Here is a 16,607-nt window from a genome sequence, read left to right as displayed (position 1 = left end):
AACTTAATTAAATTGCACTTGGAAATATATCTTTAGTATCTCAGGTAATCAGACCAACATCGGTGCTTATGTGAATCTAGGCCCACATGTATGGGCTAGATATGTATTTTAGGATGTATAATATGAAAACAGGAACTTTCAAAGTTATAATACACCTTGTACATGTACTCTAATATTAGCTTAGGGGGAGATATTTATCTTAATAAAACTCTTACCCATTCTTGATCTTGATAAAACAATTCTTGATCTAGGAAAAGAATGTCCAAGAAGATCCTTGGAAAAAAAAAACCCCAAACATCTTTACAAGAATTATTGCCCAGCCCCGCCCTCCCCCCCTGCCTCCTTCACAAACTCCTGTAAGAAACCAGGAGCTGTTTCAGGCTACATATTGCCGTCAGTTTTCTTGTCTTAAAGCATCTCTATTAATCCACCTTTACGGTAATGTTTGGCTTCGCCTTCTGGAAAAAGTGGGTGATGGATTAGAAAACTCAATCTTGTATTTATCAGCTGTCAAAGTCCAAGCTATTGATTGCACTTAGAGTTCTTCCAAATGTCTGCTTTAGGCTTAAGTCCTGAATATGCAGAAGTAATCCAACATTTCAAGCTGGTATTTCTTCAGTTCTACACAACAAATAAACATCAATACAATGGATTTTATATACTACCGAAATAAACAAACTATTCCAGTCCTTAGGAAGGACACTTTGATATCAGTTATTCTTTATTTATTATTATTTATTGCTTTTAAGTTCTGGGAGTAGGGAAAAAAATTGCAATTACATATGGCTTTTACACCTAACTTTTGTTCTTCTTGCCAAAGTGTAAGGACTATATGTAATTTAAGCATAACTGTTCAATACTGATTTCGAAGTGTGCATCTTTAAGAAAATGGTGAATGCTGTATTTCTTAAATATGTACTTTTAGTCTGGATTTTTAGTGTGATTATTTATAGTTAGCAAGTAGACTTCAGAAAAACTATAGAGATTTCTGCTAACTAATTTTTTTTTTTAATTTTTCATGCACATGTTTGATGAACCAGTTACTGAAAAAAGGTGTTGTTCCTGTATTCCTATTGAAAATAACATCAGCATATATTAGGTGCATAACTCATGCAGGTGCATTTGAAAGCTACAGCCATTTATCCTCATCATGCCCCATGTCCTGCAACATTTTAAAATAAACAAACCAACATTTCAAGGCACATAAATACAACATCCCTTTAACAGGTTAGTAATTTTAATTGCTTAAGTAACATAAGACAAATCTAAACATTACCAATATTACAAAATTAATACAATTTATAATTTATTTGATCCCCTTCAACAAAAATTTATGTATTGCTTTCTTAATACGTAACGAAGTAGAAGAAAACAGTAAATTCTCTTGAACACATCAAGTTTTGTTGTTTTGTTTGCTGTTTGCTTTTCTTTTTTAAATTACCAAGTCATTTGAAATATCAACTGCTCCCTTGCTTTTCCTCTCCTCTTCCCCTGGCCCCACTCCCTCAGAAAGAGAATTTATGCTTAAAATTTTGGAACCTCTACATCATAGGCAATTCAACTTCTAAAACAGACTAAGTAGACACAATCATAAGGAAGTTTGTAAGAAATTAAGTTTTTTTGAAAATCTTTAGTAATAATCCCTGTATATACTTAAATATAAAGTGTACTTCAGTGCACAGTTGCAGCATTTCTCCCAAGTTATATATTCAAATTAAAACTGCTTAGCACTTCTGTGATTAACTTTCTACCTTACCCACCACCATCTAAAAAAAATTTTTCACAATTACATATATTTAAAGAATTTTCAGTGAGTTATTTTACAGAAAATATTCGTTTAAGACACTGCACTTGTGTGGAATATTTTTACCACAAACTCATATTTACAAATTTTCTTCTGAAGCCTCTGCCTAAGAACCTAGGCCCTTTTTAATTCAGTCATTTTTAGAAATAAACTCTATTATAGAAAGGTTTCACAGTTCTCAAAGACAATTCCAGTGTATATATAATCACAATTTGAAAGGAATGAACATAGCCTTTTGAAAAAGCACTTACAGTGTGACACTGTCTATACTAAATACAACCCAAGAAACACGTGTTGATTTTTTCCTCCCTCTGCCTTCCACTCCCCCAAAAAAGCAGCAAATAAAAGTTGTAAAGTGACATCCCATTAGTCAGAACCCTATAGTGTCCTGGTACAGTATTTAGACAAGTCAGTTGCATAAGGACATGTACATACTATTTGTCTTTTCCCAAGGCATCATAATCACCACCATTTCTATTCATCCTTATTGCAGACCATATCCTTTGGTTTACTAAGGCTCTTTACTTCATCCAGTAGTCTTTTAGGTGTCGAAATATGAGTAGAACCTGACAAAAGAACATAAGTAACTGTATCAGTCTGAAATTCTGACTTTCAGACATACCCTCATTAGAAAAAGTGTTACATGCCAGTGTTTTTTACTGTACCTGGAAAACTGAAAAGTACAACAGTTCAAAGTGTTTTCATGTGCCATCATATAAAGTGTCACCATATAAGATATGTCACTGTTAGGTAGGCTGTGTCCCTCTTCCTCACACTGAGACATCCAGATTAGGACTCTTACTTTGGATACAAGTTTCAAGTCCCTGCTCCGCCCTGTTTGAAACATAGGCTTGAACCTGGGCCTCTTTCACTGTATGCCATTGTCCCAGCCTGCACAAGATGTGCCCATTCCGTGAAAGGGCGAGTTAATGACAGGCTTTATTCTAGAATCAAGAAACCATCTGGATTACAGATAATCACAAATAGTAGTTCTCCACAGAAATATCAGTTACAGAAAATTGGCTTTTACTGACTAACATTTCCTTGAAAAATTTGCAACAAATTCCAAGTCTGAAGCAAGAAAATCCTTATTATCATTCAGGAGTGCACAACCTCTCTTGTTCTTTTAAGAGAGCAATTATGATTTCTGCCATGAAGGGTCACCCTACAGTTATAAAGGGAACTCTTAACCATTTAACATCAGGGCTGTGTTGAGCCCTTCGTTTTAATAGTGTCAATCTCAATGGACTAATATCCCTCAAGTTCTGAATCAGGAATACAGGAAGATTTTCATCTTGCAGTAAGCTGCATGGAATCTGGGAGTTATCACCCTCCCTCAGAAATCAGGGTTACAAACAAAACTACAAGAATCATCTCTAAACAAGAGAGAAGATGGCACTGTGGTTGTGCCAGATATTACAGTGAAAGAGTGACCTCCAATAAACATGGTTTTGTAAACAAGTCTCAGATGAAGACACAGTCTCGTTAAACTACATTCCTGTTGTCCTGGTCTTTCCATTGCAAAGCAGAATTAGGACCGGCATCAAACCTACCTCAACTACCACCAATGAAACCAGCAAGCAAAAAATAAGCCAAAAAAATCCAACCACACACACAAATGCACTACAACACACCCTGCTATTTTGAGGTAACAGACTCTAGTGCTCAGAGTCAAAGTTGTCATTGCTTCAGGGAAGAGTATGCATTTAAAATTATGGCAGATGAGTTTCAGAAAGGATTGAATCTAAGACAAAATTTAATTGCCAGACATAAGCATCTCAAGCAATTTAGAATGCTTTAGATAAGCCTGCACCCAGACACCAGCTGCCACTACAGATGAATACAGGTCTCTGGTAAGGTTCTGTATCTAGGACCTCTGTTTTGATATATCATATATACAAATATTTAGCACCTAAATTTAAATAGCAATTATTTGAGGCACAGGCTAATGGAACAAGGATTTGCTGCCTCTGAGGTATCAACTAAGAGATTACTATCCCAGCTGGTAATTCATGCATTTACTGCTGAATTTTAAGAAGATTAGGGAGATAACTTCAATTTTCAGGGCAAAAGCTATAAATCATGGTGTGATTTGTGTCAAGTCTCTGAAGAAACCATGACAAGAACTAGAAGATGTTGCAAAGTCAACTGAGCTACATTGAAGAAGTTTTTTGGGTTGTTTTGTTTTGTTTGAAGTTTAGAGAGGGAGGGGGTTCTTTTGGTTTGGTTTTTAAAAGAAAAAAAAAAACACCACCCAAACTTGTCTTCCCTCCCTTCCAAAGTGAATGATTTTGCACTACTCTGCCAGCTTTCCTACTAACACGAAAAGCAACGAGAGTAGTAAGTGTAGCTGAAGGTAAAGGACAGGCAGATGCAAAAGTCTATGAGGAAACTGCAATGCAAAGAAATACAAGTCTGTTTAAATCCTTTTTGCTATACATCAGGCTACTTTAATAATATATTTCTGACATAATTAACAATGATTCTTCTGTAGAGCATAACTGTATTCATTGTCCTTGATACCTTGTTGCAAAAAAAAAAAAAAAAACCCACCACAAAAACAAACCCAAACAAAAAAACACCAAACCAACCCAAACATCAAGCAAACTAGATAAACTGAAAAGATATTTCTAATTGCATAGTTTTAGGAAATACTCTGGCTATAGTATTAGTTTACTGAACCAACTTAAGAAATATAAGAAACACATGTAGTAAATCCCTACATACCACCCTTTTCCCAAGACAAGCTTACCAATAACAACCTCACAGGACTTGTAAGCTTGAGAAACTTCATAGGCAGTGCGCATCTCCGAATATGTAATTCCTCCAATCACAAATATAATCAGTCTTGCACTACTCTTTCGCTCATCTTGATAACTAGCTTTAGGTTTCTGGCGTGCACTGTAAAAGATTTCATAAGATGACATTTACATAGCTTTACTGATTACTTTTGGTAAAAATTATGCAGTTACAAGCAGTAACAATTTCTGTTGTGTAGTTCATGGTTTGATTATAATTTAAGCAAAAGAATTTAGACAAATCAATAATTAAAACAATTTTAATAGCACATTACTCAAACTATTCAGTTATCACAAGGGGGAAAATAAATACAAAGCAAAAACCTTGCAGTACACACAGCTCGCACACAAAGGACTTCTACCAAGAATGCCATTTCACATTCATTAGCAGACAACTCATTTCAAGACTTCCAACTTTTCTGGACTTCTCTAAAGCATCACCTGACAACAGGGGTCAAATATATAATAAGCCCATATTCCCTAATTAGAGAGCCTACAGAAGTTGAATTTAACTTACTGAGGTCATTAACTTCAAGAATGACACCACCACTACCACAGCAGAAATATCTTTCAGAAAAAATAAAAACATTCTTTTTGCTTAAGTCACAGAATATTGATAATCCATTCCTGAAACTACTTCACACTAGAAAGCTCAATGGTTTAAACATCTCATTCTGGGAATATGGAAATGTTATTTCTAATCTTGAAGCAAAAGGGAGATACTCCAAATAAAAAGGTACATATGGCTAAGAAGAGTTATTAAACTAACAACCAAGTTCAGTATGTTTTAGATGAAATAAAACTATAGGTTTTACACATTAACACTACCTTATATACATTAATTCACCACTTAGTAAGCACACTTTTATAACACTCTAGAATGTACATGACAAAAATACTGGGAAATGGGTAAATTAGGTTTCAGGCAATTAAACAATTTACCTTACTGCTCCTGAACCATTCCAGGTAGGAGGACACTGGGAACAATAAGGCCAATCTTTTGAATCTAGTTTGTTTTCTATAGCATCCTGAAGGGCAAAACAAACACCTGCTTTAAACAGCCATGTAGACCTAAAACCCACAAAGTTTCAGCTTCCCATAAGGATGAATAACTGGAATGTAACATCAACATATGCAACTTCTTAGAACAACCAATCGCAAACAGCATCTCATGAACAATGCTTCTATGTAACAAAATGCTAGACCACATAATGCTAAAAATTATTACAAGGCTTGTGTATATCGTAAGGAATTAGGATTACATATGCTTTCTTTATAACCTTAATATTGATTTAACTATTCAAATTTCACTAGGAGCTTTTCATCTGTAATGACCCTGACATATTTAATTTCTCTGCAGCAGCATGTGAGAGAAGTTAAGGTCCCATGAAGACACAAATGACCATGTGAAAGTCACCAAGAATCTATCAATAATAGCACTGGGTCAGACTAAAAGTCCAGTGAACTTGCTATTCTGTCTGACATCAGTCACTAACTGATGCTTTGGAAGATGTTTAAGAACAAAGCAACTACACTTCTGGCAAGTAACATTTGAGCCTCTACCTATCTACAGTTTAGATTTGAATTGCAGTTTAAAGACTCACTGGAGAAAAAATATCCAGATCTTTAAATTACACTAAACAGTGCCAATCACAGGACAAACCGTTAAAAAAATACTTTTTGCTTTCACTTTTATTTGCTTCACCTTTAAAACGACCTCCAATAAGCAGCATTGCTAACACAGCAGTCTACTGTGCTATATTACAGACAGACTTGAAGTGATCACTTTACTCAACAGATGTATTAAAGTAACTGAAGATACTATGGAATTTCAAAAAACTGGCTATAATGGCTCACTTGAGTAAATATCTGCATTGCACCCATGAATTAACTAGTTGGTCAGATTTACCTCCATAACATCTTTGATAATAGGCGTCCACCTAGAAAGTTGAAAAGTTTCTTCTGAAGAACGGTCCCTTCTTGGGTGTTTATGCTGCTGAGCAGCAGACTGAAAAGATTTTCAAAACATGGTTGTATTATACAGCCTGTTGGGAATTTTGAAACTTCTTCCCAGTTAGTAGCAGGGGGGAGGGGGTCGATCAGTGGAAACTTTAAAGAACTAATGATAATAGCAACAAAGAACTACAGTTAATACCTGTAGATTTCAGGATACTCTAGAAATACTAATTTCAGAGACAAGAAATTACATTGACACTTTCCAAAGCCAACTATCTCAAGTCACCATCTGATGATTTTAGACAGAACATTATAGCTATCTTACTTTGAAAGTTATTCATGTTAATTGTTTAAAGGATTTACCATTTAGAGACATCATAAAACCAAGAACTCCAAGTAATTGCTTGCTCAAAAAAAAAAAAAGAAAAGAAAAAAGACCTAGATAATACTGCTAAGAGTTGCTGGAAGAGCTGTACAGAAGTGCTTGGGTGGCAGGGAATTACAAAATAAATAAATACATTCTTACTGAAGAGATAACAGGAACATCCAGGTATTTCCAATTTTTTATCATATCACTATCACTTTCTATTTGTACATTCTGGATCAGCTTGTCCAAGTTCTCCTGGGTAGTTCCTTTGATATAAGGAAAACATGCAACTTAATTACCATGTGACTGTAAGGCCAGTTGTCTCACATTCTGGGCTGTTATTTAGTCCAGGATTTTTTTTTTTTTGGCCAGTCTACTCTAAGTTTAACACAGTACTATATTTTAGCTGAAGTTGTTTAATGGTCCATTTTTGAGACCAAAACCCAATACTGTTATAGATTCCCCAAACCAACATTCTGCCAATTTCTTCCTCCTCTACTACAAATTCTTCCCCACCAACTTTATTTTCAGGTTGCAATGGACGTGTAACTCCCTCTTTAACAGCTTCAATACTATGCAAAAAGATTAAAATTTAAACTGTTGCACATATCCAAGCACAGGAACGATGCTAAAATACTTTATGGATCTGCACTTGTATTGAATCTCTCAACTCCTCATCAACAGTATCTTTGCTACTAATTTGAGGTAAGAGAAGCTACAGAGGATGGACAGCATTTCTTTCTAACTTGGTCATCAACTCCAATACAGATGTTAACTGAAAATACTAGACTATCCCAAAAGTTGAGTTGAAGCCCATAGCACTGAGAACAAAAAAAGATAGGGCAGCTTATCATACCATTTGTGCTAAAGATATACAGGAGAATAGCTCTGATTTTGTCATAGCTCTCATGACTTTTGTTGAGCAGAACTGGAAGGAGGACTCTCATAGAGTCTTTCACTTTTTGACCTTCTGCATCAGTTCCAAGAGCCAAGTCCTAAATTAAAAAAAAAAAAAAACCACAAAACAAACAAGAAAAAACACACAACATGAGTTTAGTGAGTAGTCATTAAAAAAAGTATTGTTTTGTGTGGTTTGAAATGCATATTTATGAAACCATAGGTTTCAGGAAACAATCAAGCTGCATCAATTTAAATTCAGTATGAAGAGTCTTTGACATAATTATTTCAATAGTTACAGCTTTATAATAACACTACATAATACTCTTAAACATTTAAAACTGGTTGATATCTAGACTTCACATCAATATAAGTTACAGTTTTTAACTTGAGATTAGTAGTACAATGTAATGCCTCACCCTAGCAGGTGCTTCCCAGACATTTTAAGAGGGCTTCCTTCTGCAGAACATAGTGGCAACTTCATAGGAGTTTTTAAGAAATAAAACAAAGACGATCCTTATACAAACCAGCCAGATTCAACGACAAAAAACTAAAACTCTAAAGTAGCTCCTTTATTGGCAGAGTAAGAACCTTGCATATTTCACTTCACTTTATTACTACTACCTCAAGAAGTGACTGGGGAAAAAAAGGCAAGAGACACACTACTTTTGTGAGTTAAAGACAAGCATCTATTCCTACCAACAGAAAAGTGCATTTTCAGCAAGTTATTTGGTTTATGGTTGTTCTTTTTTTTTAAACCTACCTGTTCAGTTTTACAGAGCCTTTCTATGTTAGATTTGAACTTGCTCATGCAGTCTTCTGCTAAGTTAAGATAAACAACTTGCTAGAAGAGAAAAAAAACAAGCTGCCATAACTTTTTTTTTTTAAAGCCACATCAAGCAATCATTTTAGCTGTTTACAAGAGTCAATCCTTCAATTAACCTTCAGTACCACCATGCATTTTCTGTTTGATCCTTCAGAGACTGACCTCCATAATACCTTTTAAAACATTAAGCTAATATGCTATCTTCAATCCTCAAAGCACACAAATCCTTTAAGTGGGTTGTCTTTTGGTTTGGTTTTTTTTTTGTTTGGGGTTTTTTTGTTGTTTTTTGGGTTTGTTGTTGTTGTTTGGGGGGGGTGGGTGTGGTTTGTTTTTTGGGTTTTTTTGTTGTTTTTGGGGTTTTTTTTGGGTTTTTTTTTTTTTGGTGTTTTTTTTTTTTTTTTTTTACACACACACTAAAATGAAACACCTGGAAACAAGTCTTCTCCAAATTAACATGTACATCTAATAAAATTTTGAGAAGAAAAGTTACATAGGACACAACAGGAAGATGACAAAATAAAACTAGACTTCAATAACACAGAAAAATATAGTGTACAAAATTGTTTATTGTGAAGTTGTAGTTACAAAAAACCCCTTACCCTACTTATCTCTTTACGATAGTGCGGCATCTTTTTCATTAACTGGGCCAAAGCAGATATCGATAACTGTGAAGAAACAATAGAAGTTGAAAATGTTTTCCCCCAATATTTGACATGCTTATTTCCCATTCTTCTGCAGCCTTGCCTTTTTCCCCCCAAGAAAATTGCCATTGAGATAAACCTCAATTTCTGTAATAAGTCCATGAAATACATAGATCTGATCAGCTGAAAAGAAATAAATTCTTGTTGTTCTTCCTGGTAATTTAAAAAACTTACTTTTCCTTCTGTTGCTTTTCTTTTTGATGAAACTTCTTTCAAAAGTTTTGGTATTTCTCTGAAAAAAAACACAAATACAACAGCACAACAGTTCTTAAGTCTTCTAAGATCTTTACTTAAAATCTTAGAAGAACTGTGCAACAAGAACTTCTGAATCAAAATAAAAGCTTTAAATATGGGTCCACTTCAAAGAAGAGTGGTTTTTTGACAGAGGAAACTGAAGTTAAACACTTTGTTTATGATATATGCATAATGTCATATGATGCATTAACTTGCTAGTACTTATGCAAAATAATCCCTTCAAACTTAAAAGATCTGAAGATAATTCCCAGGAAATATTTTTATTTCCGTTTTCCTCAAGAAGTGTAATTAATATTAGCAAAATTGCATACCTCTGTACATACTGTATTTTTCAAAGTATGTTTTCTTCCTGGCATCATTTATTTAACAGGATGCAGTCTATACTGCAAACCATCTTTACTACCGCCTGTATCCATACTTAATAGCTCAAGTACATTCCCTCTCAAAGAAATTTTTAACTTGCATTTTTAACTATTTTTTGTTAGTTATTCACATACTCAATCACATCTGCAATATGCTTGTGTCGAATCTTCACCCAGAGCTCATCATCTTCCTCCAGAATTGCCTCCCGTTCCTTCCCAGCAGGTCCTTCTGTTTTGTATCTTCCAAGAGAAAATTCAGACAGTTGGTTTGGGGTTCCCCCCCACCCCCTCATTCTCATTACTCGTTAGAGTATTAATTGTTATAGTTAAGTCAACATACATGGTAATAGCATGGCAGTTGCAGTAACATACACAGGTTTTAACTTACAAGCCAAGCTATTGCCCAACACAATATATTTTACATAAGGATTTTACAGATTATGTCTTTGAACACAGAAGCAGCAGGTGAATTTTTGAACTACCAACAGTAACTAGAGTTTCAATCATACATTTACGTGCACCTCAATTTTTCTTCAGCTTCTAATGTCAACTTTCCTTTGGCTTCAAATGCAAATTGTGTGCAAAGTAACACACATTGAGATTGCAAAGTGCAGCTTTCTATATCTACTATAAGACATTTTGTAACTCTGAAGGAAAATGAAGTCCCATTCACCAACAAAACAGACTAACCATGACAAATTACTTCACATATACCACAAACACTTCACAGCATTACAGACCAGCTATTACTTTTCTACAAACAGAAATAAACCTGTAAATAAGACAGCAATCATACTGCACAATATTTTCACATTTACAGAAACTCACACAGTGTATATGGCCAGAAAGCAGACAAAAATAAAAAAAACATTACAAGATCAATGGTGAAAGTCAGATCACGTCTACCTAAAAAAACATACCTCTGCTACATTTTCATGCCCAGCAAGTTTCAGATTCATAGAATTCTACATTTTTTATGAAAATATTCAGTGTTTCTGACAGAAGATATGGATTCCTGTTTGCTTAACTTAACAATGAGGCAAGTAGGTCTCATGTGCTGTAATGGGTCATCAGAAAGTAAAAGCCTTACCAAAATCTTTGGTGTCAGAACAATCTAGCAGCAAAGTACGTACCTTATGCAAAACTATGTCACACTATTCCAAACAGTGACGAAATAATGCTTATAAACTAAACACGGCTTACCTAAATGTGCATTTAGAATAGAAACATGAAAATTTTAACAACTACACAAATTAAATCACTGGAGCTATAAAAGTGAGCATTCCTGAAAAATAATTAAGCTTTTTCTCAGTATTCGCTTACTGGTCTTGTTTGACTTGTTAGGACAAGAAGGGTAAGAATATGAAAGAAAAAGTAGAGAATCTGAACATGCACTACCAAGGTTTTGCTTCAAGTCCAATAGAAAATTCTTTGTTTTTTAAAAAAAAATGCAATTTGTTAGACTCAAAACTTAGCAAAAATGCCAATTAGATCCTAGCTAATCTCAACTAAACAAGGAAGTTTAAAAAAAGAGGAGGATGCAAATTCAAAAGGAAAGACTAATAATGAAGCAACCCTTGTGCAATATAAGCAGTTAACATTGCTCTGGTGCAATTCAGCTAAACAGTTCCATAGATTTTATAATCAAGAATAAAGTGCTTAGATTTTTTTTTAAAAAAAAAAAAAGTACTTGCTTGTAAGTATCATTTTCAATTGGTAGCAGATCATATGCCATTGCCTGGAAGGTGAGTTCGTGAAGTACAGTTGATACCGGGTCAAAGCCACGATCAATTATTATTAGTTGGGAGTGGGTTTTAGCCTAGAAAGCCATCAAACACAGACAGACATACAGTAGGAAGTTAACGCACGTTAAATCTATTTACATTATGTTACAGCACTGCAGACATTTTTGAAAAAATACCTGAAAAAACTTAAAAGTATGGCCCAAGTGTTTATCGACATAAATAGAAACAAACACTTAAATAACCAGCACAGTGATTTTAAATGCTAGTTTTAAGGCAATGCTCTTAGCCCATTACAATGCATTCAGTAACCTCGCCTAATGAACAAAAAATGTGAAGAAAAACACACACACAAAAAAGGCCTCCCACTGACTTTTCCAAATAAGTGCACTGTATTTCAGATCAGATTATCTGTATTTTGCTGCAATAACGAAAAAAATAATCTCCCAACACTCAACTGAAAGTTTCGTTTTGGTGTCCAGTAAAGCGGCAGTAGCACCAGCTATGTTTATTTCTGTGGCTGAGTGGAATATCACCAAGTCAGAATGGTTTACCCATACTTCTGCATTTAGGCAGCTACTCTGATCTGCCCTGATCTGTAGTGACAGATCAAAAACATTATTTATTACCCACAAAGATACAGATTTTCACATAAATCCCTTCATGGGAGACATTTTAATCTGCAGTGAAATCCCTTCTACACACAGCCCTATGGATGGTGATGTTAAAACAAAAATAGTCCACTTCTCAGGTTTGTATCAACCCCTGCATTACCATAGCACCATTTATTTAAGTAAAATTAATTTGATCACATAAATATTTCCTTACATACAGATTTACTGTATCAGTTACTACCTCTAAGTTGTTTCCATACACAAAAAACTAAATGGCAACTAGTTGCCTTTATTAATAAACAAAATCTGGTGTTGTAGAACCTATTATCAAAACATATTCCAAAGATTTTTTTTTCCCCAGGCTTACAGAAAAGAAGCAAACATTTTAGTTCACTTTCTACCTTTATTTGGCTTTTCTCATCAGTTTTGTAGTAGTTTTCAAGATTTTTTTCAACAAGCTGTGCAAGTTTGCTGGCTTTATCAGATGGTCCGCTGAGAAAAAAGGAAGCATGCAAAAATAACTTAAATTTCTTCATCAAAACACTAAAATGCTACCTTTAAAACAGAAAGAACTCCCTAGATTGATCCTCTGGTTTCACGAGCAGTTTCTGAACTCCATTCTAAGTATTTCCAATACATTTTCACTCTTACATTACGATTCCACTCTTTGAATGCTTCAGGTATTTCACACAGTAGAACCAGCTTCAGCCAAAAGACTGACATTAGCTGGTATATGGCCCAGCACCTAAAAGTCTCACTCAGAAGCAGGAAACAAGAAAGAAAAAAATAAAGAGAGAGAGAAAAGAATAAACAGTCAAGCATTTATTTCTTTGTTACCTTTGCAGAGAATAAGGCACCACTTCACAGCACAGAAAGCAATTCTTGAGCATAATTTCAGATGCCTACCTTGACTTCAAAGATATCACCTTCTACTCTATCAAAGCTCTATCAAAGTCCTCAATATCTCTACTACAAAGAAATCCTGATCCCATCTGCCTCAGCAATTTACAAATTCCTTGATGCCAAGCAGAGCTGCAAAACTACAAATAGCAGCAGTTCTGTTACAGGATTGTGTATGCAGTACATTAGAGCATCACCCTACTGACCAAACACGAAACAAGCAGTTCATAAGAGAACAGGGTATACTAAGTACTGTTATACGAATACACTCCAAGAAATAACTCCCTGCTCTGCCTACACCTCACAAATTCCTATCATTCCCAATTTCAGAGTTGTGGATTAAAAACAATTAATCCAAATAAAATAAACTATGCTGCAGCCTCAAGCTATTAAACAATGTGGGAAGTCCTAGAAATGAAAGCAACTAGACTATACAACACTACCTTCGCCCTACCTTTTATATCTTACTCCTGGATTCTCATCCAGCGTGGCACATAAGGTAACAATTTGTTCAGCTATTACTTGCATTACAGCATCATTATCCTTTGTCTTTTCCAGAGTTGGACTATAACAGCGGTAGAATGCATCTGGGACATTGAGAGTAAATACCTATGTAAAGTACAACCAAGAAAAAAAATAATTACTTAAATTGCATCTTTCTAAAGTATCTGGTAAAAGAATTGCTAATACTTTAAAACTACATGCTGTAATAAGGAGTCATACATAATATACTTAAAAAGAAAACCAATAAACCCACACTTCAGTCCTGTTTGCGTTCTGTTGAGCTCATCTTATTCTTGTTCTCATACTCTTTTACTCTATTACTCTCCTCCCCTATGTGAAATTCTGTATTTTTCAAATTGCTTGCTGTCTATACAGATGGAGGGACCCAAGACAAGCAGAACCAAATACCAGTGTCTCATACAGAGCCATACAACACAATATCAGAACAATCACAGAAGGTATGAAGTTAAATTTGTTTAAAACATAGTTTTAAATATTCTATCTGTTCCTTATATGAAGACTTTACCTCCAAGAACTGAAATTCTTTAAATGCATTAAACCTTGACAAAAGATGTTTAGCACTACACAGAAGAAAAGCTTTTTCAACAGTTTAGTAAAGAGAATGCAAACATGGAAACAATCCCATTATCAGTAAATGGATTTTCTCCAGCTTCGGATAGACTCTGTAACTACAGAGCCAAAAGAATAACGTCCATCCAGATAAAGATGTTTGTTTCATTCGAGTAGATAATCACTTGGACTTTGCCCAGAACTCAGTCCGATTATTTACTCTTACCACCTCTGAAAGCAGGCCCAGGGACTTTATATTAGGAAAACCAGTTAAAATTCTTTGCTCCTTTGCTAAGCCTTCAAAATGTTCTCACAACCCAAAATACTGAGAACACAAAACTAAATTAAAAACAAGAAGAGACTAAGTGCTGCTTATTTTCAACTTTAGAAAAATAGTCCAAATTTCTACTTTCATGGTAAGTCCTCCAGAGAACCAGGACAACAATATTTTCATATGCCTTATGTGGCAGGGAAAGCTATCAAACTTCTTCTTAAGAGCTGTTTTAACAGAACTCCCCAAAAAGTTAACACCACTAGAAAACCACCACACAAATCATTCTCTGATGGCTTCTCAGTCTAAATAGTAAAAAAACCTTTATTGTAACAAGGAGTGTCTTCAAACTAGATGACTGCAGCACAGCAAGACATGGATAGCAGCAACGTCTCTTATATTCACCTGCCACTTGGTACACACAAGAGCCCTGATTTGTTCGTAAGATTTGAGGAATACAGGAAAGACTTTTGGGAAGCATTCACAGTTAGTTCTACAATTCCCAACAGTGGACAGGGTTTGGGGGCTTCACTGTATCAGTGAGTATCAGAGTGCATTTCAGCCTTCTTCATCTGACAAAGTACATGAGCAACAAATTATTTCTCAACATAATACCCACCGTGTTGTTTCACTTGGAAACATGGTGGTGGTCTCAAATTTTTAGTTGAGAAAACATGGATTTCCGTGTTTTCCTCTCAATAAAAAGTTTGCCACGTTGTTATGAGGTTGGTTTTTTTTTTTCCCCCCTCTTTTTTGTGAGGCTTCGGTTTTGTTCCCCTCCCCTTCAATTCTCTTCAACCATTTGCTCTCCTTTTCTAATTTTCATCAAGTAGTTAGTTCTACTTACTCCTATTTCTGTACACCAACCTACCTAGTCTTATCAAAATAAACACCGCAGTAAAAGCACTAAAACTTTACTGCTTACTAAAAGCAAGCCAAAATACTTTTCTTCTCTTAAGGGACAGATTGCTTCCCTAACCTCTCACATACAAATGACCCCACATCTTGCAAAGAGGTCAAATGCAAACAGGAAACCTTTTAGTACAAGAGCATTTGTTTTCATCTGAAAAATATAGGCAAGCACTGGAAATATGCCAAAACAGCAATAGGTCTCACATACAATTTGTCAGGAAAAAAGGTACTTTCTATTTAATTGTTTTCTAGCAGATCAACAACACTTGAAAATAGTCCTCCAGGCTATTTTCTGCTGTTGAGATAAAGAATTAAACTTACCTGAGACTCATATGGGAAGAAGGAAATATTGATCTCCTTGCATCTCCTTATTGATTTTGCACAGGAAGACTTAATTTTATTGAAAAGATTGTCAGGACAAACTAGGGGAAATAAGAAGATTCTAAGTATAAGTCATTTGTGCGTACTCCAGCTGTTAACTCACAAGCTTACAGTATTCAGAACTGACAGACAATTCTAAATTAAGAACCAATTAACATAACATACAAAAAAAGTTGCCAAATCTTCCTAAAGGGAAAAAGAATGTATAATCAATATTTTGTGTTTGAGATGTCTTTCAAGAAGCATCACTAGTCATTTTTTACTAGCTTTTGGCAAGCAAAGTTGTAAAACACTCATTAGAAGTCTGCAGCAGTGAAGGATATCTATTTTATCAAAGCAAAAGTTTCTGCTATTTCTTCTCGTATAGGAGAGAAAACATTTCCCAAGCTACAAAAAGGTTAAAGGGAGAAATAATGTGTGTATATCAAACAGCAAAACACAGAGAAATATGAAACTTAATTATAAATTTCAAGTGTGTTCACTACACTTGGAGGCTACATTGGATCCCAGTCTAGAAACTGAACTTAAGGAGCATCTGGATGACACAAATACTACATAGACTTGGAACTGACAGAGCTATTTTTCTAACTCCTCTCAACATGAAGAGTTTTGGCAAGTATTGAAACTGAACACTTGCAACAAAGGAATGTACAGCAAGATAGGAGTATTCTTCCAGAACAAGAATTGCTGCATAAAATGAAACAAGAAACCAAGAGGTTTTGATAGTAATTTGGTAACTGCTTTGAG

The 16,607-nt window shown here is 35.0% G+C and overlaps 1 protein-coding gene across 8 annotated transcripts in view; it reads right to left on the bottom strand.

Annotated features, from left to right (window-relative positions):
* The window catches only part of STXBP3 (syntaxin binding protein 3), a 30,614-nt gene that overhangs the window by 4,930 nt on the left and 9,077 nt on the right, over positions 1 to 16,607 (bottom strand). For 5 of the 8 annotated variants that reach the window (XM_074876705.1, XM_074876710.1, XM_074876709.1 and 2 more), the window contains exons 6-19: positions 15,801 to 15,901; positions 13,677 to 13,831; positions 12,724 to 12,814; positions 11,661 to 11,785; positions 10,102 to 10,206; positions 9,524 to 9,581; positions 9,248 to 9,313; positions 8,586 to 8,666; positions 7,782 to 7,920; positions 7,085 to 7,191; positions 6,512 to 6,610; positions 5,545 to 5,630; positions 4,557 to 4,705; positions 695 to 2,370 (exon numbers count right to left, since the gene is read on the bottom strand). In XM_074876705.1, the coding sequence (XP_074732806.1) occupies positions 2,279 to 2,370; positions 4,557 to 4,705; positions 5,545 to 5,630; positions 6,512 to 6,610; positions 7,085 to 7,191; positions 7,782 to 7,920; positions 8,586 to 8,666; positions 9,248 to 9,313; positions 9,524 to 9,581; positions 10,102 to 10,206; positions 11,661 to 11,785; positions 12,724 to 12,814; positions 13,677 to 13,831; positions 15,801 to 15,901 (1,454 nt within the window). In that variant the 3' untranslated portion in view covers positions 695 to 2,278. Of the gene's footprint in view, positions 1 to 215; positions 274 to 342; positions 622 to 694; positions 2,371 to 4,556; positions 4,706 to 5,544; positions 5,631 to 6,511; positions 6,611 to 7,084; positions 7,192 to 7,781; positions 7,921 to 8,585; positions 8,667 to 9,247; positions 9,314 to 9,523; positions 9,582 to 10,101; positions 10,207 to 11,660; positions 11,786 to 12,723; positions 12,815 to 13,676; positions 13,832 to 15,800; positions 15,902 to 16,607 lie in introns of those variants that run through there. The other 3 variants (XR_012629891.1, XM_074876706.1, XR_012629892.1) reach the window with 3 other exon arrangements.

The sequence above is a fragment of the Strix uralensis genome, chromosome 8 (genome assembly GCF_047716275.1).
Source record: "Strix uralensis isolate ZFMK-TIS-50842 chromosome 8, bStrUra1, whole genome shotgun sequence".
Lineage (NCBI taxonomy): Eukaryota > Metazoa > Chordata > Aves > Strigiformes > Strigidae > Strix > Strix uralensis.
This window is presented reverse-complemented; position numbering and strand designations above follow the sequence as displayed.